The sequence below is a fragment of the Labrus bergylta genome, chromosome 13 (genome assembly GCF_963930695.1).
Source record: "Labrus bergylta chromosome 13, fLabBer1.1, whole genome shotgun sequence".
Classification (NCBI taxonomy): domain Eukaryota; kingdom Metazoa; phylum Chordata; class Actinopteri; order Labriformes; family Labridae; genus Labrus; species Labrus bergylta.
This window is the reverse complement of record NC_089207.1, coordinates 26,372,153-26,395,011: the sequence shown is the minus strand read 5'-3', so window position 1 is coordinate 26,395,011 and position 22,859 is coordinate 26,372,153. Positions and strand designations below refer to the sequence as shown.

Here is a 22,859-nt window from a genome sequence, read left to right as displayed (position 1 = left end):
TGATGACCATTGACCCCGTGATTCACAGCTCTCTGCTGTGAGCCTGTCACAGATTGGCACCAGGCAAAGAACAGGAGCATTAATACTACATTAAATGTCAGGAATTCAGGGATTAGTCAGATCCCAGTAGCAGGATTTATGAATGAAGAGCATGGCGCGGCTATAACAGCCTGACATGCTGATGAAGATAACAATAATGATGACGATAATTATCTCCAGCAATTAAAAGGCAAAATGGCCGAATGACAGAGTAGAGCTAAATGAGCATCAAAGCTCCCTGGAGGAACAGAAGCCCCCCCCCCCCACCTCCGCTCTGCTCGCACCACCACCCGTTCCAGCCTCCTGGAGGTAAAAACTCAGTGGAGTGAGAGGAAACTCTGCAGCCGGACAAAATGCTGCAAAAATGACAGAGACAATAATGACAATGAATTTCATGTCTCGCAGTCATAGAGCCAGAGATGCTTGGCTGGGCTGACTTGTCCAATTAAATTGTTACAGGTATTGTGGGAGATGAAGTTATGCTTTAGTCAATTACTCCTCTAGCACCAAGAAAACGGCATAGTTAAACGGTACACAAGCACGATAAAGACACAAGAGGGGATGTAGAAAAGTCTGTCTCTGAGTTTACCTTTATGAGAATATGTATCAGTATGATTTATTGGTATTTATACTAACAATGTTTTATTACTTCTTACTTAATTTGATGATTGCTAATACTATCTATTTTAGGCTAAAGCATGTCTACATGTTGAAACTATCCGACCATGATGGCTTACAAAATCCCGAGGAGATGAACCCGAGCAGTCAAAGCCCGATCCCCAAAGAAGGTCAGGACAGAAAATGTCACTGACATAATGTACCCGGCTGTGTCTGGGACGGAGATGGAAAAGACAGCTTGAGGAAAAATTAAATACATGTAAGTGCTTAAGTGATTTATGTCCCTTTTGCTTTGCCTGCTTTACACTTATTATGCATTCACAATTTAACAAAAAACTTAAAACACTCTCGTCATATTTCCTTTTTCACATGTTTCTGTCTTTATAAAAAAGTAAATAACACTGCTTTAAAAGCCTGAACAATACAAATAGCTCATGTAAAATACCCCCCTTTCCTACTTACTTCTGCTGAATGAATAAGGTTGACAGATCACTGCTCAGATAGTGGCCGTATTCCCGCAGAAGTATGTTGCCTTTTTGCAGTACATGGGAACCCACATATCCTCAAATGCTAAATGAAGTCTGACAGATAGCCTAGAGAAACAAAGTTGGGAGTTTGCAGCTACAAGGGAGACCTTGAGTGAACAGGACATGCTATGTACACCCTGGCTAACAATCAACATATGCTTTGTTTTTCTGATGCCAACACGAGGCACATATAGCCTGCAGAAAGACGGATCCTGGGACTGGTTGGAACGCGATGCCTGCTGGCTATTTGCCGTTTTAAAAAATGCTGTTTGTAATTTGTTTACGCTCACATAGACAGCAATTACACGGCTGTGTGGGAGACAAGATGTTTACTTTGAAGGTATCTAGAATGAACGATTACTAACATAATAAGTTAAAAGATGTATTTAATTATATATCTGCTTTCTAGAGTCAAAAGGATCTAGCCATCTTCAACACTGCTCTACCTTTAATAAGCACTAAGGGTTTGTGCTGTGGTTATTGACAACAAAGAGGCCTTCAGATGCACATTCAGCCCCTCGCATGGGTTATTTTTTGCAAGAAATTCAGAGAAATCTTCCATCTTGAGACGAAACATCTGTTGTTCCCGAAAGACAACTCTCTAAACATACAACCCTCACACTTGTTGGTCACATAAGCCGGGGAAAAAAAACAAGTTTTGCAATCACTTAAAACAGATAACAGGACATATTTAAAGTACTACAATTTGCAGGCAGATTGCTGCAACCCGTGTCTCCAGCTGTGATAAGTGCTATAATTTTTAACACTGCACAGAGTGATTTATACACTCTCATGACGCTGTGTAATCTGTACAGAACACTATATACTCTGTAAAGCTTTGAGCATCATATTAAACATTTGCTACAGCTTGTTATTTATCTGCAGGGAGGAGTAAAAGAATCACAGTCTTGCATTAGGAAGGAAACAAAGAAGCATTTCTTCAGGGTTGGTAAAATGTGTTGTGGATCAGAGTTACACTCTTTTGTCTGCTCAGACTGTCTGCAGCTTCACATCTCTGTGACAGTGTTTGCAGCATTAAAAAAGGACTCAGTTTTATCATAGGCTTGAACTCTGGTTTGACTGATGATAGCTAGGTCAGATACGGCTTTGTGCAAGTGAAGGAGGGGTTCCGGGATTGTGACAGGCAGCATGATGAGTTAAGACGCTGCCACGGCCCGGCAATGAGAGAGAAATCAGAAAAATCTCCAATCCCCCCCCCTCCCTCTCAGTAATGAGCCACACCTGTACACTGCTTTAAATACCAGAGAGAAGCTTTAAATGTCAGGTGCAATTAAAGCTTATGATTCAAGGCTGCACAAATCAAATCAAGGCCCTTGAGTTCACCCAAGTCTGAGGGAGCAAAGGCGAGATGGAGCAGAGACACCACAGACCGCTCCTCCTCTGCCATACACTTCAATGGGCCTCAGAGCCCAAAGGTGACTGTAAAGTTTACTACCACTCGGCTGAACTTCTCCATCTTCCCAACTCCATTCCTTTATCAAGTGAAAGGTTTACTGCTGTTTCTGCCTTATGAGGTGAAAAATGAGCAAAGAACAGGTGAAATGAGGTTTACTTGTACACCCCAAGCTTTGTGGATGTTGGTGCTGAGAGGTGCCATAGTCATGGATCACAACTGATCACAAAATGGACCATTTCATTGCTATTAAATTTATTCTAATGAAGGATTTACTCTTGATCATTTTCATTTTATAAATATACTGTGGGAAAACCATTAAAAATAATGTTTTTTCTTGAAACTTCTGAAGGAAGTGTAGCCTTTTCTGCAAATAAAGAGTCCAAAACCTTGAATTTATCAATTAACAGTATCCTGTACTGAAATAAATCCACACATATTTCACATTTAGGAGACTGGAACAAGTGAATTATTGGCATTTATGTTTTCAGAAATTTAAATTTAAATTCTGACTTGAATTTAGTTATCTAGATATGCATACACAAAACAAGAAAAAAAAAAAAGAAGAAACTCCGAGGCACACTCTTTTAAAATTCCTTTTTGCATGGCCTGGTCATTTAGACCTTTAAACACACTTTGACTTTTTTCAGCATCATCTTCATCAGAAGGTCGTAGAAGACTTACTGATGATACAAAACACTTCTAATTTGTTCTCATGTCTAAATGACCAAGCCATTATAAAAAAGGGCATTTCAATTGTTTAATAGAGTACCTTGAAGGTTGTTTTTTTTTGTTTGATGACTGCATGCACTAGCCCAGAAAAACTCCTTCTTTTTATTTACTGATCATCTCTGCTCATATTTGAATGATTTAGCCTGTTCTGCTTATAATTACAACATTTTATTACTCTTTAATTTCTGTGTAAGAAAAAACAACATTTCACAGTTGTGTAAGGTTTATTTCTAGATCTGAAAATAAGAAATTGGTTTTGGGCATGAATAATACTGTGACTGGTGGTCTGAAGTTCCCAATCCCTGCTTTAGTTTGCCCTCTGCTTCATCCTCCACGTGTAGCTCAGCCTACATTTTACTGTCGAGCTGCTGACTAGGCAGTTGCATTGGCTGCAATCACACTAATTGGTCTCCTCTGCTGCTCACCTCCAGGACCCGCGTATGTTCATACAGATAGCAAAATAAGGCACCTAAAGAAAACACAAGCTGAGAATAATGAGATTTCTCATATGCTGTGAAATGTAACAGAAAATGGTGACATTTCAGTTTGAACCTGGGTGACTCGTCTTAAACAATCCACACACAAAGGACGACACATTGGTTTCATTCCACCTATTACTGAGGGATAATTTCATGAATTAATTCACAATCAGATGACAAAAAAAAGAGGGCGTGCTAAGTTGGAAGATTTCTTAAAAAACAACTTCAGAGAATTCCGGGCAGGCAGTCATTCAAGGCAAACATGTCACTGCTTCCTGGGAATGAAAAATGAACACAGGAGGGTAAATAAAGCAATATGACCAGAGGGACCAGGAATTCTGCGGATAAGTGTCAGCTGCGGAGAAAAAATGAAGCATTTACCTGTTTGTAATCCAATTTCATGATGGCTTTGTGTAGATATCGGACTCCTCCGTGAATGAGCTCGCTGCTCCGGCTGCTGGAGCCTGATGAGAAATCGTCTCTCCGTACAAGGGCAGTTTTGATATCTGACGATAGGAGCCAAGAAAACACATCAACATTTGGATACTTATTGTCCCCAAATCTTTAGAATAGATCCAGACGCTACTCACATATGCACAACTTTCCACTGTGATATTCATGACGTGAACAATATTGTGGGGCCATACATATTCCATTGGATAAAAACAACAATCATTTCCAACAGCGTGATGGCATGGATCTATAAAAAGGAACTGCATTTTTGAGAGCAGAGCTATGGAAAAACAAAGCGAACAAAATGAATCTAAAAAACTGTTTTCTTCAGAACACTTTTTGTGAGGCTTTCAGAACACTGCTAACACTGAATCTGCTCTTTATTTTGCTTATTAGACGCTTCTCTGCTGTCCCAGATGATCTGTAAATCCCAGTTTTTGAAAAGAAGAAAGGAAGAAAGGGTTTGAAACCCCACCATTAGACAACACAAACAAATAAAAGAAGACACATTTAAGAAGCCTTTAACCAGTGGCTTAGATAATTGATTTGATTCAAAGAAGGAGCGCCTCCTCTGGCTGTTACCATCAAACATCCAAGACAAAAGAGTTTGTGAACAATCCTCTCATTCTCAACATGCTGCTGCTCCAGACTTTATAGCAGATGCTTGAAGCTCCTTACAGATGAAGCCCCAGAGAGGCAGATTGGAGGCAACTCCATCACAATGGCAGAGAGGTTATGCAACTTCAGTAATAGGAATGCCCATTTGTGGTTGCAAGCAGGGACTGAGGGGAAAAAAGATTCCTTTATTTGCCCAAGAAACTTCAACACATTCTTAATGCATGTCATGAGATTTGATTTACTCGTATTTTGTTGTGAAAACGAGTGAAGCAAATTAATTATTTATCACTGTCAAGTGGCAATGGCTCAATGTGTGGTCTTGACCAATGCAAGAGCTGTTTCTCAATACTTTCTGATTTATTTAACAGGCCATGGACTAAAGCCCATTTAGAGACCCCTGGCTCCTGTGATGTAAATAAATATATGATCATACTTTAGATTTCCTAACCTGAGCAGCACTTCGGTCAACTGAGCTTATTTTAAATGGGCTTCATAAAGCAACTTTGATTTGACTTTAAAAAGCTAAGTCAAACAGTATAGTCATTTGGACATGTAATGGGGACTTCTTTGGGCAGTGGAATAATACACATGTAGTGCTCCATTGAGTGTTAATGCTGTAAAAACTATGCTGTACTGATCTTTGAAGTAATGAAGGAACATGTTCCTAAGATGTGGCCCGATGATGAGCTTTTAATTTGAAAGTCAATGAAACAAAAGAATAAGATTTGTCAGTATTTGGAGACTTATTTGGTTGCACATTATCAGCTTTTCATGGGATTTGTTGAAAATACAAATCTTAATATAAAGTGAGTAATCTTTGAAGAGGGTGCAGATCATTTTTGCATTGATATCTTTTCGCAATTGTTAAAACTATTTGCGGGGGAAAAGGAATATTTGAACCGAAAACTGCTTTTATTAGCAGTGCTGAGCTCCGTCTGTGTTTTTCAAACCAGAGGACAAAAGCAGCTTCCTCCCCATGAGAGCAGGAGTCAGTGACTCCTCCTGAACCCATCAAACACGAGTCCACTATCTGAGCTCCTCTGGTTTTTACCTGTTCAGTTCCCTGCACATGTGATACACAGGCTTATAGCATCCATGCAAAAGAAAGAAAAGTCATCCATTTCATTGTCATGTGACTCCAGGGGACAGTGCACATTAATAAATGTGTTTCATTACTATGCATATGTCTTTATATTCCTCATGATGGATCTAGGAATAAAGACGCCATGTATTTTGTGTGACAAAGCTGTCAGACATCATCAAGCAATAAAAAACAATACATCACATGCTTATTTATATTCCACTCCAAATAACATTTCAAAATAGTGTCTTTCTAGATTAATCACAAGATCTGCATGTGGCACACACACAGGCTGCGCTGACACACGGTAACAAGCAAACTTGACTAATTGCATGACAGGTACTTAGTAAAGAAGATGATGGTACAGGATCATCTAAAATAAGCAAAACAGAACAAGACAAATGACATACTCCAGTTCATTGGTATTGTTAGACACATACACATTACAGAGGATCCTTACAATTACCATCTGTTCAAGAAGAGTAACGGGGAACAGGGCACACAGATATAAGATTACATCTCTTAGTAGCTTCTTGTATCCCAATTATAGTCTGTAAATCATTCTGTTTGAACAAACTTCATCCTGGGCCTTTTCTTCATATAAATAAGACTATGTTCAAATCTAAGCACACTAAGCTTTGAGAATCTCACCTGTGTTCTTTTGTTTTTCTGCCAGCATGATTAAAGATATAACATCCAAACAAGCTTCCAGTAACATCGGCAGCAGGTCCCATCGCAGCCTTGTGGAACGCCTCGCCTCCGTCTGCAATGCACAAGTAGTGTACAGGTCAGCTGGTGATCAACAAGGAGGAAGGAGCATAAAGAACATCAGAGACAGAAAGAAAAAACAAACTGACTTCAGCTGTTTGAGAGGGGAAGATAAGATGAGTTTAAGGATGTTTTCTTTGTTATCCCTAAGCTTTTAGACTTAACAAAGAAACAAGCAGAGGTGAAAACAAACTACGTTCTTGTACTATTTACATTGTTTTCCTTTATATTGATATACTAATGCAACTCAGATTAGACATTATAACAGTTATCTGTTATAATTTGTTGCTGCTTCCTATCAAAAGCGTATTAACAGTCCTTATATGTAATACATTGTTGAAGACTAAACACCTTTAAACTATCACTAAAACATTATCATACTGAAGCTCCTTGTCTTTTTCAGATGTCGAAGCTGTTTACATTCTTACTGTAGATATTCCCTCCAAACTAAAAAGTGACTGAGGAGGTCAAACTATGGTAGAGATTTATTGTGTAGCAGAGGACTTTTGTCTTTATTTTCTTGTCAATCATTTATCGCACGACTCATCAGACCAATGCTGTGACCATTTGGAGGGTCCAGAACCACAGGTTAGAAACCACTTAACTAATTAAAACCGTTGTAAAACAGTTTATTATAGGTCCATCTTCAGTTTGAGTAACTAATATGATAATGTCACATCAGTACTTTTACTCTGAAAGTTTAAGTACATTTGATTGGTGATATTTTTTCTCTTTAACTAAATCAGAATTTTGTATAAACAATATTTACTTGTCATGGCATTTATACTCTGTTTACAGTATTGTTTCTTCTACTGAAGACCAATGTTGATCATTCTCAAGCATACGATTCATCACAAGTGTTGTACCTATGAAACTCACATTGTTGTGAAAGTTCCCATCCCAGAACTGCAACCTTTTTTTTCTTGTCTGGAAGACGCCACAGACTGAACGCTGCTCTGCTCTCAAACTGAAGCAGAAAAAACATCCTCTCATCCAGCTACTTAGAGGAGAAAGCCTCACAGCTTAGCAGAAGCTTTATCCAATTCCCTCACCATCCATTGTGGGACACTTTAGAGGGGCTGAAATGGAGTCACAACAACTTCCACTGCAGAGAGAGATCTGCAAGAGCGCTCACTATCAGACGGTTTGTTTCTATACCAGCATGCAAAATCTAATCACACCTCAAACAGCTTCAATAGGAGATCCAGTTTGTGTTGCATCATAAGAGAGAACATTATAATTATGTCCTCTACACATTAGCGGAATAGCCAAAGCCACGGTGTCTAAGAGTCCTAAGGGCCTTCATTTATAACTATTACAAAAAGATTCACGTTAAACTATATATGTATCCCTCCCATCCTTTTATAATTCACATCTATTATTAATCAAAGAGCCTGACAAAAAACTAATGGTTTGTCTGATTTTCACTGGGGCACAATCCAGCCAGAAATTGATTGTGGCACCAGGGACACCTGCAGCTTCAGAATACATTTCCACTTTCAGGAGGAGCGAGAAGAAGAAAAAAAACAGCACCAAGAGGAAATATTGCCCCACCACATGAATATGCAGGGGCTTGATACCAGCAGTGTCATTACTAATGTTGCTGCCAATTACAGAGCATGTCATGACACTGTGATTCATGAATATTCATCACTGACTGATATAGACAGCAGCAGTGTGCAGAGGCCTCTATTCCCATTTTACTGTCTCATTGTGAATGGTGAACAGGTACCTCCATCATGCCATGCAGGCGCCTTCCAGCTGCAAGACAAGCTGTTCCATAAGGCATTGCTAGTTAACAGTGTGTTATATAAAGGTGTATAAAAGTGATGAAGTGCTCCCTGGCTCTAAAGAGCAGGCATTAAAGCATATTAAGTAGACATTTAAGCTTGTAAAGAGGGAATCCAGAAATGGGAAGAGGACACCAAGTAAAGGGGATGCCTTCAGGGTTGGGATGTTCAATCGTCAGAAAGTTTGATACCTGCTGGTGCTCAGGAATGAAACAAGGGTTTGTGAGAGAAACCAGGACATTTTGCTAACTACCTAAGCTTCAATTTAAGGAAAGTAGAAAAACCTCCTCTAGGTTTTTATACAGGTAAGAGGCCGACTTATATACCGTTAGTGGATGATCAAAAATTATTAGTCCCTTGAAGAATTTATTTGATTGTTTACCTGATTTTGCAGTCGCTTTAAAATATAAAAAGTTCAAGTGAAAGTTGGGATGTTTTGTGTCTCTTTTTGTGTGTTATACATTACACATCAACAGTGAGCGAGAGGGACAAACGCTCCAATAAAAATCACAATAACGCAGATTTAGTTGGTGAGAAGTTAGGAATACAGCCTCTGATTGGTCAGAGGACTTAACACAATTAACAAGGATGTGGATAAGTGGAAAACTAATGTTTTTTTTCATTTTTCCATAAAATATTTTGCCTTCAGAAACATTAGATTAGCTCTGTTTGGATGGAGTTCTTCACTGTTTCATAAGTGAACTCATATGTAGATGGTGGTAAAGTATCACTTTTTGTAAGTCTCTTAGTTGTAGTTTTCATAAAAGCCATTTGCAGGTTTCTACCAAATCTACACACGTGCTTTCATACTTTCTTCATGTGCTTTGCAATTTTGTATCCATGTGTGAAACAAATAAACTAAATGTAAAAAGATTAAACTTACTTAGGTTTCACATGGAGGTGGTGCGTCAACATCAACAGTGGCAGAAGAGGTATTAAGGTTTAAGATTATAAAACAACATATAACTGACACTTCAATGAATAAAAGTCCGGCAACCGAAATCGACAGGCAAATGTTCTGTGGGATTTTTTTTCTGATTTAATAATTTGAGTCCAGGCCAAATCTCTTTAAAAAGAATAAAGGGGAAAAATCTCAGCTCATGTGGTTGAATGTGTGTTGATAGAGGCCCTAAAAATGACTTCTAACAACTTTGAGGCTGTGGTAACAAAAAATATTCTGTAGTTGGAGACTAACTTTGCATACACGTACAAATGCTAAATACAAACTATAAATGAGTTTTTAGTGAATCAAGAGGTGATCACTGTTCAATTTGCTGCTCTCCCTCGGGGTTGACCCTTCAGACAACGGTCAGCTTCTGGTCCTACTGTACCACGAGCATCATGTGACCTTTACATGATCACAGAGTCTTATCCAAGAAGAAAGAACATTTCCAGCAGGTTTCTGGAATTTTACTTGCAGAGAAATTAAAAACTAAGATGAGTCTGTGAGCCAATGAAAAAGAAGCCTCTCTCTCTCACACACACACAATCACAAGGTTGCACGCCCACACACTAAAAATTGGTAATGCCAGTTGACATTTCTTCAAACAAAGTTAAAAATACAATCTCAGGAAATAACTTCTGTGTGATTAAAACCAACTCCTCACTTTCAAATGACTGTCAATTAATTGTGCATATAAATGGGAAGTTAATTATTCTTCAGTAAAACGGCCAATTAAACTGCTAATTGTGTTTTCATTCCAAATTCTAAATGGTAAGTGGATAACAGAAACACGGTGTGACCATGCAGCATGCAGCCATGCATGTTTTTAGACACACTGAGTGTGTTATGCAGAGGTGTGTCACATATACTGTAAGTAAACACGCACACGCTGGTCAGATGAGCTCGGCACACACTGAGAGGGTTTTATGCAAAAATATAAGCCTCCTGTACAATATGTCAGCTAAAGGTGGTGGTCAAGATTTCTACAACTTCTAGGACACAATTACTTTCACTACATTATTTTGCTTCTGCACAGTGCATTGAGGGAAATTTGTAAATTACATATGCTGCCACCTGAAACTGAGTGGGTGTGACCACACAGCCTTAATGGGGTTGGGTTAATTAAAAGGTTAATTGTAAGAAGCAGGAGCTGCTGGATGGCTGGTGAACAATAGTGTCCTCTAGAGGTGAGTGTAACCATGATATACAGTTTTCTCTCCTCTCTGTCCTTGTTCGCACTGAGTACAGGCCATGCAGTGAAAAAGCTGCTCTGAGACTGAAGGCTGCTCTGTGTCTCCTACAATAATCACACACAAAGCTGCATGCACATCTCTCAACACATCTTGGTGCACCCTCTTTTCGCATGCTCTCTGCTCACTTTTGGCTTGCAGTCCAGGCAAAAAATGCATCAAGAAAAAAAAAGAAAAAGAAATCAGGCCAAGTTTGATTGGCCACAAGGTGCTTGTGTAAGATTACACTGAGATCGGTTATTCCATCGCTGCAGAACAATAAGGCCCAGAGATTATTTTGGCCACTGCGTCGACATGAGCGTATTTCTGCGTCACTCTCCATTCTTGCCTGCTCCTATCACGTTTCCCTCTCTGGGGACTAAATTGGTCCCCTTATGACAACTGGCTACCGGCCCACTAATTACCCCCCCACCCCCTCCCTCCTCCTCCTTTCACATACACTGTAGTAGCTCAATGAATAGGAAGCCCACCCCGTAAACCCCACCCCATGCATGAGGTCTAAATTTGGAATACAATTGAAATACAGAATTCCTGTAAGAAGATAACAAAGGATAATATTGACCCTCGCTTCATTAGACCTTTTTCATGCAAGTGTAGTGAGTCTGTCATAGGAGCCTTATTGTGACATAACTGTGCCTAGATGTGCCAATGTACACTCATCTGTGTATTATTGCACACTATGATGCAATAAATGATCCCAATAATAGTGAGTATGGATGCTTATGACAATGAGACTTGTGTTTTCTAAGTTTGACTAAAAATGCACAATTAAAAACACTTTATGTTTGCCTTCTGCTGCGTGGAAGTTTTCTTTTATTGCTTTTGCTGATATAAAACAAGTTGTAATCATAATTGGTGTTGATTTGTTGGAATATAGAAAATAAAATTAAGGTTTAAATTATTACAAACACAATTTATAAAAAATGTGCATAAACAAGACAGCTAGTCATAGCCTATATTCACTCTGTTCATCTGAGATAAATAGACTGGAAACCCAGCAGTTGGGTTAATATCAGCCCAAAACACGCGTGACTTTAGCCCCCTGCAAACACAAAGGTGTGGGGGGGTGTGTGTGTGTGTGTGTGTGTGTGTGTGTGTGTGTGTGTGTGTGTGTGTGTGTGTGTGTGGAGTGAGCACAGAAGGGTTTACCCTCCACTACATTTCTGCTAATGTCCATGTGGGAAGCAACATAGAACACATACCACAAGACAAACATACTCACCAGAAGAATTGGGGCTTGAGAAGGCTCCCCAGCGGATTGGTCTGTGGCGGTGTCGACGCCGATTACGTCACGCTGTGAAACACGTGGGGCACGGTATCCAGAGCTCACATAAACAAAGCCACATTGGCCAGACTGGGTTAGTCGAAGCTCGTGTCGCTGTCAGTGCGAGGAGTCACACGGTTTGCCTGCTCAGCTGCCCGCCCGCCTGCCTGGTATTGTTGGGTACCTACGCTCATGATTTGGAGCTTTTACACAAATTGATGAATCCCCCCTGCATGCTTATCGCATGGATTGAAAGCCACGATCCTGATGTGAAAGAGGTAAGATTCACTCATCTCTTTCTTTATTATTTAATCCGTGTCGGCGCTTTATTTGCACAGCATTCCACGGGACTTTGAATGTTTTAACTTGGGAGTATTTTCTCACTGTTGAACTAACTTTCTGTACGTCTGGGTCTGACTGGTCAGATGTTTGGCTGTTTCTTTTATTTCACGTTTTTTTTTCTCCAAAGCTTTCTAAACAAGTTGCCACTAATGTTAAATGCGCGAAGTTTGTCAGTTCATCAACTCAACACTTTATTAGGTCAAAATAAAAGATGAATTATCCGCATTTGTCTGTTGCTCTTCAACATTTGAGGACATTTTTTCGAAGCGCCGTGCGTAAAAAGAAATATGTTGGTGCGCAGTCGTGTGGGTGAAACCAGACTTCCTCTTGATCGTTGGGCCAGTTTTTGTAATGTTTTATTTTATGATATAGTAAATGTTAAAGTGATGTGTTTTATCAGGGGAAGAACCAGAACAGATCCGCTTTCTTGAATCCTGACAGCCATACAACTCCTGAAATCACCCATTTCAAGTGTCACCGAAAAACTGTCAGAAGACTTGAGGTATGATGGAAAATTATTTACAATTTAAAAAAACATGCTATGCCTGTGTGTTGTTTTGTTGACTACAAAGCACTGTTATTTTTTAATCTAGAATGAAAAAAATATATTTATCAAACTGAAAAACGGTGAAACTTTTGGGAACATTTGGGAGATCTTCTCTGATGTGTTTTCCCCGCTTGATTTCAGCCATGCCCTGCGTCCAGGCTCAGTATGGATCATCACCTCAAGGAGCGAGTCCTGCCTCCCAGAGCTACAGCTACCACACCGCAGGAGAATACAGCTGCGACTTCTTAACACCCGAGTTTGTGAAGTTTAGCATGGACTTGACCAATACTGAGATCACAGCCACTACTTCTCTGCCGAGTTTCAGTACATTCATGGACAACTATAACACCGGTTACGACGTCAAACCGCCCTGTCTGTATCAAATGCCGCACTCTGGAGAACAGTCTTCCATCAAGGTGGAGGACGTCCAGATGCACAGCTACCATCAGCAGGGTCACCTGCCGCCTCAATCAGAAGAGATGTTGGCCCACTCTGGGCCTATGTACTTCAAACCGTCCTCTCCGCACGCGCCGAGCACGCCAAACTTCCAGGTTCAGCCTAATCACATGTGGGAGGACCCGGGCTCCCTCCACAGTTTCCACCAGAACTATGTCACTTCTCACATGATAGACCAGCGCAAGAACCCAGTGTCGAGGCTTTCGCTCTTTTCCTTCAAGCAGTCCCCGCCCGGCACGCCCGTTTCCAGCTGTCAGATGCGCTTTGACGGGCCGCTGCACGTCATGAACCACGACAACTCCGGCGTGCACCGCGGCCTGGACGCTCAGAGTTTTGCGGTGCCGAGCGCCCTCCGGAAACAGGCTGGTCTGGCCTTCCCGCACTCCCTGCAGCTCGGCCACGCGCACCAGCTGGTGGACAGCCAAGTGCCATCGCCCCCGTCCCGAGGATCTCCGTCAAACGAGGGTCTGTGCGCGGTGTGTGGGGACAACGCAGCATGCCAGCATTATGGAGTGAGGACCTGCGAGGGATGCAAAGGATTTTTCAAGGTGGGATGACATGACAGCGAGCATGAATCAATGTCACTGTAATTACTTCTAAGATATTTTTGATTTTATTTTTACGGTGCGTGCGAGCTTTAAGACAGTCTCATTACTTGAAAAATAAAATGTATTTCAACCAGATGTTCAATGCAGGCTGCACTAAAACCATAAGGGAGGTGCGCGCCTAAAATAACTTTATATGATAGTCATGTAGTTCATCTCAAAGGAATAAGAAAAATGTGAAAGAGCAGGAGCGTGTATTTGCAGACTGTATATTCCCTCTTGCTGCTTCTTGCGCTCAAACAGGAGATGAGAGATAGTATATCCTTCTCTTTTTATTATTTTTTTGTTGGAAGGATCAGTTCAGAGTCAGTGTTATGCATGTTATACAGCCTTGGCAACAGGCCTATACCGACTGACATTATGCTTTTCTCTCCTTTTCCATGCAGCGCACTGTTCAGAAAAATGCCAAATACGTTTGTTTAGCGAATAAAAACTGTCCTGTTGACAAACGCCGAAGAAACCGGTGCCAGTTCTGTCGCTTCCAAAAGTGTATTGTCGTCGGAATGGTGAGAGAAGGTACGTGTAGGCCATGCCTTCATTTATTTTGGAACAGAACTTCACATTCTGATGCACACATAATCATATGCGTAAAACCGTGTTTGATTGTTAATTCAAACTTATTTTAATTAGGCCTATTTACGCACAACAACAGAAGAGTGTTTTTAATAAATTATATGTCGTATTGTTTTGCTCATTACAGTTGTCCGGACAGATAATCTTAAAGGTCGGAGAGGACGGCTGCCATCCAAACCCAAAAGTCCCCAGGAGCCATCCCCTCCCTCGCCGCCGGTGAGCCTCATAAGCGCGCTTGTTCGGGCTCACGTGGACTCCAACCCCTCCATGTCTGCTTTGGACTACTCCAGGGTAAGTAAAGAACCTCTTTACAAGAAATATAAGAGGCACAAAGAGCACTAAAAAAGAGGAATAGTTTGAAGTGAGAGGGGGGAAAAGAATGAAGACTAAGATTGACGGCCTTTTTAATTTAGTCTTGCGTTTAGGTAACAATTTACTGCCTGGAAAGTTTTCTCTAACACATCGCTGGATTCCTAACTTTGTCTGGCTTTTAATGTGGCATATTTTTTTCCTAAGTAAATTGCGTTGAAATAGAGGAGTTAATAAAAGGAAGACATGAATTTAATAGTAGAAAAGCGCTCTCTCCCTCTTGGAAATGGCCATTTGCAATTTCACGGATTATATATTTTAAAGGACCTCATTAAGCCGCTGTTTAAATTAAATTCCAGTTCCAGGCTAACCCTGACTACCAAATGACTGGAGACAACACTCAGCACATCCAGCAGTTCTATGATCTCCTGACGGGCTCCATGGAGATCATCCGGGGCTGGGCGGAGAAGATCCCCAGCTTCTCTGATCTACCGAAACAAGATCAAGATCTCCTCTTTGAATCCGCCTTCCTGGAACTTTTCGTTCTGCGGCTGGCATACAGGTGAGCTGCGTAATTATTAAACCAAACAAACCGAGCTTTAGATAATAATCAGCTCCTCCTTCAAGCTTCATTGCTTTGGGTTTTATTAGCTGCCTTATAATAAGAAGGCTCTTAAATCCCCATTTATTGCCGTGCGTAATTAACGGCGTTTTCTTATTAATTGCAGGTCCAACCCGGTGGAAGGCAAACTTATTTTTTGTAATGGAGTGGTGTTACACAGGCTACAGTGCGTCCGTGGATTTGGAGAGTGGGTGGACTCCATCGCGGAGTTTTCTTCCAACTTGCAGAGCATGAACATAGACATATCAGCTTTCTCCTGCATCGCAGCTCTGGCCATGGTAACAGGTGCGTAAAAGCCGCTGCCACTGTCCTCCTTCAAAATTGTCCCTGCGTTAAAAAAAAAAAAACCGCAGAAAGTTCAGGCATTTGTAATAATTTAGATGTCTTTTCCTTATGTTTCAGAGCGACACGGGCTCAAGGAACCGAAGAGAGTCGAGGACCTCCAAAACAAGATAGTCAACTGCCTCAAAGATCAAGTGACATTCAATGGCGGTGGATTGAATCGTCCCAACTACTTGTCAAAACTCTTGGGAAAGCTCCCTGAACTGCGCACGCTATGTACCCAAGGTCTGCAGCGTATCTTTTACCTTAAACTAGAAGATCTAGTCCCTCCGCCAGCAATAATTGACAAACTTTTCCTCGACACCCTGCCTTTCTGAGTCCGACTCGCTGGAGAGACCTCAAAGAACTTCCAAAAGACTGTTTGAGTCAGAATTTGTAATATTATTTCTGAATATCTGCAAGACACGTATAGGCACATAGTACAGAATATGAGTAAAGATTCATTGAAATAAAAAAAAGAATACCGAGAAGAAGAGGCAGAAAGTTGAAGAAATGTTGGCCTTTTTTAAAATTCCTTGAAATAGTTCCCTTGAGTGACAAACAAGTGAATAATCCCGGGGGATTTCTCCCGCAAATTATCAACACACTAAATCCGGTTTTGCAATCCCTACCTGTTTCTTTCACATCAGCTCCACTGATTCAGCATCCTCAGCTGTAATATATCCCATTTATATATAAGAACACACACGCGCGCACACACACACACACACACACACACACAGTGTATATTACGATAGATTATGTGATGCCTCCAATGCATCGGTTTATAACACGTGTACAAAGTTTGTTACAATGAAAAGATTGAATTCTCTTTTCTTTCCTGACTCGTGCCTATGTGTTTCTGACAGGATCCCAAACAGTATCCAGAAAAGACAACGCATGTTCTCCTTTCTTTTCTTTTCTTTCAGTTTCCTTTTCTTTTATAGGCACTTGCTGAGGTGATGTCTATATATAATATATACCGGACACTATGTAGTCTGCTAGATTTGATACAGATTCGTAGTTATGGCACTCCTTTTATGTATGACGCATATGTGGAAAATATCTCATGTGTATAGAAAAATGAGGGACCCATGGTGTTTGTAAAACTGTCAGACATTCCTTGTTTGTATGTGCTGTAAGTACTGTTGCTGTTGAATATAAACGTTTCTATATATTTATTATTTCTATTGCCAAGAGCTACACTAAGCATGGTGCAATTTAAAAACGATTTCAAACCCATCCAAGTTCATGCTGAGCACGTTGTCTATGTTTTTATGTCTTAGAAACGTCGTAGTTTTGATTTCACACGTTTTGGAAAAATTGGATAAAGTCCATCTTATTTAAAGAGGTTCATGAGAGTGTGATGTAGGCCCACATTCTGACATCATGATGTACTTACGACTTCTGTAACGCATTTGGTGCCCGATTCAAAAACTTTAGAGAGAAAGAAATATTTAATGTTTACAAATAAAACTTTTAAATCAATTCTTTGCTAAATAATTTCTCTGAAATTGGTTCTTTTTTTTCCTTTTTTTTTTTTTTTAATTCAGACCTGGCTCATAGGAAATAGTTGCTTTGGCCCGGGATAGAAAAATATCATTTTGGAGTTCAAACTTTCCCGTACTTACCTGAAGTGTTGAGACCAGCAGGCGCAGACAATAATAATGAACAACGTTAGGGGATTATTATATAACATACCATTTATACATTTTAAAGAATTACTAAAGAACGGACAGGCCTACTCGTGTAACAAGTTTCAATTCTCTCCCTTTATTTGTTAATGTAATCGCTTATGTAAGGCCTTCATTGCGCGGATACTGCACTACTCCGAGAAGTTTTATAATCGTATTCTTTTAGGAAATATTCAATACATCATCTATGTTTGAATATTTGAGTTATATTTGAATACATGGAAAACATCCCGGACTGTCAGAAGCTCTTTATGTAATCGACAAAGGAAAAGGCTTCAGATTAAATAAACCTCTTTACTCCCAGATTCGAAATTTAAAAAAAGATAATTTGAGCGAACATTTTCAAAAAAGGAGTAGGTTAATGCATTGCTAAATTCAGTTAAACCCCAGGAGGCTCTTTGGTGGTGCGGCTGTTGATGTAAATTAAATTAAAGTTTGGGGTTACCTTTCTTAGTCGAAAGCCTTAAATTGTGTTTTCAACCTTCATGTCATTTCAAGTTGTAAATGAGATCATTTGTGCGATGCTTTAAAGGCTTCATTTTCCTTCCTTAAACTCCTTGAACACAGACTTTAACCTGTGTTAGTTACACAGCCGACAAGTCCAAACAGAAACAGAAGCTAAAGTTTTAGATTCCCCACAGAATAAAAGATCGACAGACTATAACCAGAAGTTATAAAAAAGAATTAAACATATTTGATAAGCGCAGCTGAAAGGAAAACATTTCTTTTTGAAGGTTATTTTGGGTGCGCACAGGTGGCACACATTGTGTATTGTGCGTCACATCGCTGCGCCTGTCTGTGCAATTCGAATTAAAAAAGAAACCCCGATAACATACATGCATATTATCCTCTATTAAAAAAAAGCAACATAATTGTTTAATAATAATCCTGTTCCCGTAATACCGTCAACCATACGCACAGCCCCCGGGAGAGTCTTCTTAGTTAGCGCAGGTAAAAAGTCCGCCTGTTTATCCTTTAATCCTGTCCACAAATAAAATCAGCGCACTTTGGTGTGTATTAATAGAAAATAAAACTAAGCGGCAGTGATTGGCCTGCGCGCTGTCACAAAGCCTTCCCGTTAGTCTGTCAGAGCAGAGAAGTGACGCAAGGCTCTGAGGCATGTCTGCGACTTATCCTCCCTGATTCCACATTTATCACAGGATCGAGATGAAGGGAACAGCTTATTTTGAGAGATATTAGCAGCAGGCAATAAATTGTCTAAATAATTAGATCGTCAGTGTAAAGTGCTAATTCCAAGGCAAATTGGGATTAGATTCAGAACCAGTTTGCTGACATTTAGCAGATCTGCTGAAAGGGTGCATTACAATGTCACAAGTTCTCTCTATTGACTCAAAGTACAGTTAGGCTTTAAACATGTCTGTCTCAGCACAATAAAACATGACACAAGCAGCTAATACTTCTGTCAGTGTTTGTGCATGATTATATATGCTGGAGGACTCACAGTCGAGATTCATTAGCAGCATACGACTTAATTTCCTCCCCACACTTGGAGTCAGTGGAGGGAAAGATGTGGCTGTGTTAGCACAGGCAGGCGTGGAGGGAAGAAGAGATATGTAGTCGTTCTGCCATGTTTTTTTTAAGCTTTTGCACGGAGGACAACATACCAAAGTCATGCAAGCGAAGGTGGCTATCATCCATGAACAGAAACTTTGTGGCTGCAGTTAAATGCTTTTAGCATTATTTCATATTTACAGTATTGGATGCAACACAGAGTTTGGATAATGTTGCATGCACAAGCTGCACTTTCAACAAATTCTGTTGTGCAGTTTGACAGGTTCACGTGTGACACTTCCTGGGTTTGAGCATCTCTGTTGCTATGTGCTCAGTCAGACTATTAACATAACAAACATTAGAAACATTTGAAAAGTACAAAGTCCCGCTTCTCTTTTAACTCTATAATCTGTAACTTTGTCTCTTTTTTTTTTTACCTGCACACTTGCATGTTGACATCGTTAGCTGTGGTTTCGTCAGGAGGTCTAATGTTTGATTACATGTTGGGAGGTTGAGATAAGCTCAGATCTTTGCCTCATCTGATCCCTGTGGTGGGAGAGCACTTGACTTTTCACCTTTGCACTGCATGAGAACTTGGGGTTACACTGACATCTAAAGAGAACTCACTGTTGCTCAACTTGCACCAAGATAGAGCAGTCGTATTTTAAATCACAACAGATGTGAATGAGAATCCACAATTACACTGTACAAAACTCAATTCTTAGAAGCATCTCGTTCATCACCTTTCTTCTCTCTGTACAGTGTAAGAACACAAAATAAAATTTTCTCCCATGTGGAAAAAAAAAAATTGGATCTCAATTTGATCCTGCTGCTTTACTTTATTCACGAGAGGCATTAAAAGTTATTTTGGGCGAACGAGTAAGAATCGTCTCAGAAAACCTGTAAGCAGATCCACCTGTTTAGATTCAGGACTTAAAGGCCACAAACGTTCTTTTTAGTGACTTCAAAACTTTTAACACTCTAGTTTTAGAGGTACGTATTCCATCTGTCTCAGGAGCACTTCTACCATTCATTCCTTCGCTCAATACTCTTCCCTTCTTCTCAGGTTACTTTTCCCTCCACTGCGTGAGCCTGCAGTAAAACATGTTGATTACACAACTTATGAATCCCACGAGCACTGCCGACTCTACCTCTAAACAAAATGAATGAATAATGAGGGGAATGATGGCCCTTTGGATACGACTGCCCATAGTTATATTACTGTGACTATTTGATTTACCATATTGAAATGCTGATGATTGTCCAATAAATAATGCAAAAAGCGGATTTCCGAGTGGCGAGGCAGGGAAAGAAATCCACCTTGCATATAGATGGAAGCGAGCCAAGTGTGTCCCCCCCCGCCCCTCTCAGCCTGTGGCCCACAGTGGCTATATCATTCATAGGACTAAACAGACAATCAATTCAGCAGCCATGTATGAAGGATGAAGGGATGCGACAAGCTGTGAATGATGAGGAGCCAAAAATCAAAGGCCTCACTCCTTCTTAGCTCTAATGGCCATTACCAGGCCAGACAGCAGCAGTAAAATGAGGTTAATCATTCGCACAGATCCTCTCAAAGAAGATTGACTGGACTTGATGCCTAGTCAGATCACTCATAAATATTTACTTCATATTAAACAGCTGTGTATGCTCTGTTATCGCACATTGATTTCTGACGGATGCCATCAAATTATTGTTTCAAGTGTGGTCAGTAAAACCATTAACGCAGTGCTTGTACCAAAACTCAATTATGCTAACACAAGAAATTAATAATGGAATAAAATTGACAGGATATTGTGTTAAGAGGGGAGTTCCTTTGGGGAACTATTGATTTAGTGGAAAAAAAAATAGTATAGTATTAGCAAAATCACAATAAAATCAGCAGAAAGCAGGAGATGCTACATTTAGTGCTAATAGACAGCTGGCTCTGCCCAAATTAAACAGTGTAAGTCTATGAGCAGCATGTATCTGTATTGAACACACAGGCTCGGTCCTTTGACCTTATTGACAAAATGAAATCGGAAATTTCCTTAATAGAAAGAGTTAATGTTTCCTCGGGCGGACACGTTTCCGATTCAATTAGTTTTAATGAAGCCGGTGCTCAGTGGTCACTGGAGTAGAAAAAACAGGCATAAATGCCTGATGGTAACAGAGGACATATTAAGGAGGAAGGGATCGGACACACAGTGCGTGCTTCTAAGTGGCGAAAAAATGCCTCCATCAGGGTGGTAGGAGCCGGTGGCTTTAGGAGGCAGTGAGTTGTATGAGGCTCAAATGATGCATTAGGTCTCTGGGGCGAGGCTGGAGGAGACTGAGGGGCGGACTGTAAAAACACACGGGAGGACCGGAGTCCTGTTATGATGGCATGTTTGGGGTATCACAGAGAAGAAAGTCAATTATTGTTTCCTTCTTAAAATAACATAATTCTACCAAAGAGACCTAAATCTAAAATGAGTATATTTTAAGATTGATTTGGATTTGTAGAACTGTGACTTTGATTTCTAAATGTTTAAAAAAATTGCTCCTCATTACCTGCTTGCTTTCCATTTACACCTTCCACTGTGACAATATGACTGAATGCAGAGCTGCAGTCTAACCCACCCACCCTCCCTCCCCCTCCCCTCCCTTCTTCCCATCTGATGTCAGTGTGTAAAATGTCAACATGGTCAGATGCACTGGCTTGGTTCCTGCAAGAAAAAGCCCTCGTCCTGTGCTATATGGTTTGTGCTGCTGCTCCATGTGAAGTGAAACATATTAAACACACCCATGCACATGTAATCTGCTCATGTCTTTGGGTCAAATCGTGTGCTGGTGTGTGTACGATGTGTGTGTGTGTGTGTGTGTGTGTGTGTGTGTGTGTGTGTGTGTGTGTGTGTGTGTGTGTGTGTGTGTGTGTGTGTGTGTGTGTGTGTGTGCGTGTGTGTATGTGTGTGTGTGCATGTGTCTGGTTTTCTATCATCTGCCAAGTATAAGAGGTTCTCTTAGTCTTTTGCAGCCCTGTTGGTTTACACTTAGTCTTGCTGAAATTAAGGCAATGTGATTATTATTATGTAGGTAAATGGTTGCTCTGGTAGCAAAGGTGCTGATGTGATCACTTGCATATTTCTCTCTCACAGGATTTCTTGTAGTAGTTTGTCTATTCTTTTATAAAGGCAGGAAATGTCCACAAATATACCTGAAGAAAGGCGAGAACATCATCATTATTAGGCATGACAATGAAATAACAATAAAAGCTTTATTTTTTATTTTTATTTTTTTACAAATGTAGGTCTCCACAAATATATGTCTTCAGAAAAATTTTGGAAGGTTGAACATTACTTTTTTTTTTACACTAAGATAACCCCCCCCCCTCCCCAATTTGAGAAAAGATTTTGCAGCGACAAAAAGTCCTTCCTTCAGATCATTTTAGGATGTGAGGTTAATCCAAGGGACGACCAAATGAACTTAAGAAATGGACATTTAAGAGTTTCCTTTAATGTGTTTTTTCTTCCCTTCACTTTAACAACATTGTATCCTCTACCTCGTTATTTCCCACTCTGACTAACAGGAAGTAAAAAAGTCTGAAATTCCCTCACACTTGTGTGACTCTACAGGGCATCTCAGGCCTCCGCACGAGTATGTGCAAGAATCTGTGTGTGCATGAATACACACACTTGCACCCACAGTGACAACACAAATAGATGCATAGTGATGGTTTAACAAATCTCTCTTAGCACATAGAAGTGCACATCTACAGTGCCAAGGTGCCAGAAGATAGTGGAGTTAAGGATTCTTGAGGGGTCAAGAGGGGAACATCATGCGCGTGTGTGTGTCGGACAAAAGGGAAGAAGTAGAGGGGGGTTTGTGTGTGTGTGTGTGTGTGTGTGTGTGTGTGTGTGTGTGTGTGTGTGTGTGTGTGTGTG

The 22,859-nt window shown here is 40.4% G+C and overlaps 1 protein-coding gene across 1 annotated transcript; it reads left to right on the top strand.

Moving 5' to 3' along the window:
* The first annotated feature begins 12,045 nt into the window (after positions 1–12,045).
* Positions 12,046–21,743, top strand: nr4a2a (nuclear receptor subfamily 4, group A, member 2a). Its single transcript, XM_020651571.3, has 8 exons — positions 12,046–12,254; positions 12,719–12,820; positions 13,007–13,869; positions 14,313–14,442; positions 14,627–14,790; positions 15,168–15,370; positions 15,537–15,715; positions 15,833–21,743. Exons 3-8 carry the CDS (start codon positions 13,009–13,011, stop codon positions 16,087–16,089), a joined length of 1,794 nt encoding a protein of 597 aa, XP_020507227.1. The 5' UTR covers positions 12,046–12,254; positions 12,719–12,820; positions 13,007–13,008; the 3' UTR covers positions 16,090–21,743.
* Positions 21,744–22,859: the final 1,116 nt, after the last annotated feature.